This window comes from Alligator sinensis, unplaced genomic scaffold, assembly GCF_000455745.1.
Source record: "Alligator sinensis unplaced genomic scaffold, ASM45574v1 scaffold61_1, whole genome shotgun sequence".
In the NCBI taxonomy this organism is placed as follows: Eukaryota; Metazoa; Chordata; order Crocodylia; family Alligatoridae; genus Alligator; species Alligator sinensis.
In genome coordinates this window covers 428,280-430,650 of record NW_005841986.1, presented here as the reverse complement: position 1 = coordinate 430,650, position 2,371 = coordinate 428,280, and the positions used below count along the sequence as shown (strand labels likewise).

The following is a 2,371-nucleotide window of genomic DNA, read 5'->3' as shown; positions in this document are numbered from 1 at the left end:
GGTGCAGCAGGTGGCTGGAGCTTGGTCAGCATGGGGAGGGTTCATCAGGCTCACGGGGCCTGTAGGGTGCGACCCCACAGTCCCCAGTCAGCCCCCCATTTGTCTGTCTCACCCCCAGGCCAGCCAGGAGGCCGACAACGTGCTGATCCTCCAGGACCGGAAGCTGAGGTCGGGGCCGGGCAAGCGGTACTTGCAGGTGTCCAAGAACCGCTTCGATGGCGATGTGGGCATCTTCCCGCTGGACTTCAGCAAGACTTCCCTCACCTTCTCGGGCCTCACCAAGGGCAAGGCTAAGCTCAAGAAGGTTAAGGTCGAGAAAACAGAGGAGCTGGCCCCCGAGGAGCCGGCCCCCAAGGCGGCGGTGCCCAAGGAGCCGGCCCCCAAGGCGGCGGTGCCCAAGGAGCCGGCCCCCAAGGCGGCGGTGCCCAAGGCAACAGCGCCCAAAGCGAAAGCCCCCAAGGTGATTGCGCCCAAGGGCAGTGGGTTCTCCAAGGAGCCAGTGCCCAAGGGCAGTGGGTCCTCCAAGGACCCATGAGCCTGGCTTCTTGGGCATCATCCTTGCCTGAGCACCATGCCCATGCCGGCCTGTTCAAGCTGGAGTGGAGAGGAGTATTGCACCTGGTGTTGCGACTTCGTGCCAAGGCAGCCTATCACCAGGGCTCTGCTGTGTCTTGGGGCTGCGGCCTGGGCTCCTACAGATTGCAGCCCCCTTGGCTGTCAGGAGGAGAAGCCAGCCAGGACTGGGGTGCTTCCTAACAGAGCTGAGACTCAGAGTGTGGTGGGGGAGACCCATCGCTGATGCCCCCCCTGGAGCTGTGCCCCGGAGAACCACGTGCCAGATGTGGGGTTGGAGACGGGACGTTTCTCCCATTCCCCAGGACTTTGACTGAATGCTGACTGGGCTGCAAGCAGCTATTGGCGCGGGGGGGGGAACAGATCCATCCCCCCAGCAGCGCTGCTTTCCTGGTGTCCAGGTCAGCCTGGCGTGGGGGCATCTCTGCTCACTCCTTGCGGACGTGGTGTCACGAAGCTGCTGCCTTGTTGGGCACCTTCTCTCCCTGGCCTCCAGGAGGGGAAGAGCAGTGGGAGGCTGGGGGTGGGGAGCACTGGCAGGGCCGCCTTTGCGGGGTATGAATGCCTCTTCTCCTTCACACCTCAGGGCTGCCTCACCATGCCAGGCACCATCAGCTCGGGACCGGTTCCCAGGGGGTGCCCTCCGGAGCCTGTAGGCTCAGATGGTTATTACAAGAGTAACTGTGCCCTCCACCCTGGGGTGGTTTGGGAGCACCTGCAGACTGGGAGAGGAGGGAATTCACCAGCAATCCAGGAGGGGCGAATTCACCAGCAATCGGACACTGCCTGCCAGGGTCCATCCTTGCCCCGCATCCACAGATGGGGAAAGAGCCCCCAGCTGCTCAAGGGCAAGGGGCTTCTTTCTCCCCCAGCCGGAGACGGGGTTTGTGCAGCCATGTTACCAGGGCTGTGGGCAGTTGAGCTCTGGTGGGACTGCCTCTGCTGCTGCCCCCTGTCATCTGTCAGCTCCCCGTGCTCAGGAAAAACTGGCAAGGAAACCAAGTGCCTCTGTGTCTTGTTCTCAGAGGGGCGGGAGTGGTCCTGGGTTTCGCCCCACGGCCCGTAGTCATGGTGTGTTGTCACGGGGTTGCAGTACAGCCAGGACCAGCGCTGCGGGCACTCGGCTCCAGCCCAGGGTGCGGCCCTGGTCCCTGTTCCTTTGGTGTGATGGGCCTGGGGGGGAAGGGGACAAGCAGAGCTGGGAGGGGGTCCAGGAGCAGCTCCATCCCGGTGGGCCCAGGCAGGCATCACAGAGGCCCTGTCTGCAGGTCTGAGCTCCTCTTGGGTAGATCAGTAGCATGAAGAAGCAGCTTGAGTTTATGCCGTGCCCAGGGGAGAGAGGACCCAGAGCAGCAAGGCTGGGGGTGCCTGGCTTTGGAGTGGGTGACTGTTGCCTTTGTTCACAATTTCCTTTGATTTTTGGGGTTTGCGCCGAGTCCTTCCCACAGGCAGCAGCCCCAGGTGCCACCAAGCTGGGGGATGTAGTAGATACGCTGGAAGGTAGGGCTAGGATGCAGAGTGACCTGGACAAACTGGAGGGTTGGACCAAGAGAAATCTCAGGAGGTTCAACAAGGACAAGTGCAAAGTGCTGCACTGAGGAGGGAGCGATCCCCTGCACCGGTGCAGGCTGGGGGGGACGGGCTGGGCAGCAGCTCTGCAGAAAAGGACCTGGGGGGACAGGGGACACGAACCTGAACAGGAGCCAGCAGCGTGCCCTTGTCACCATAGATTCATAGATGTTAGGGTCGGAAGGGACCTCAATAGATCATCGAGTCCGACCCCCTGCATAGGCAGGAA

At 62.3% G+C, this 2,371-nt stretch overlaps 1 protein-coding gene across 1 annotated transcript in view; it reads left to right on the top strand.

Moving 5' to 3' along the window:
* Positions 1 to 2,138, top strand: part of TWNK (twinkle mtDNA helicase) — a gene marked incomplete at its 5' end in the record, with an annotated part of 5,389 nt that extends 3,251 nt beyond the window's left edge. Inside the window, one exon of the mRNA XM_006021307.3 lies at positions 119 to 2,138. Coding sequence (XP_006021369.2) covers positions 119 to 535 — 417 coding nt within the window. The remainder of the gene's footprint in view (positions 1 to 118) is intronic.
* Between the last annotated feature and the right edge of the window lie 233 nt (positions 2,139 to 2,371).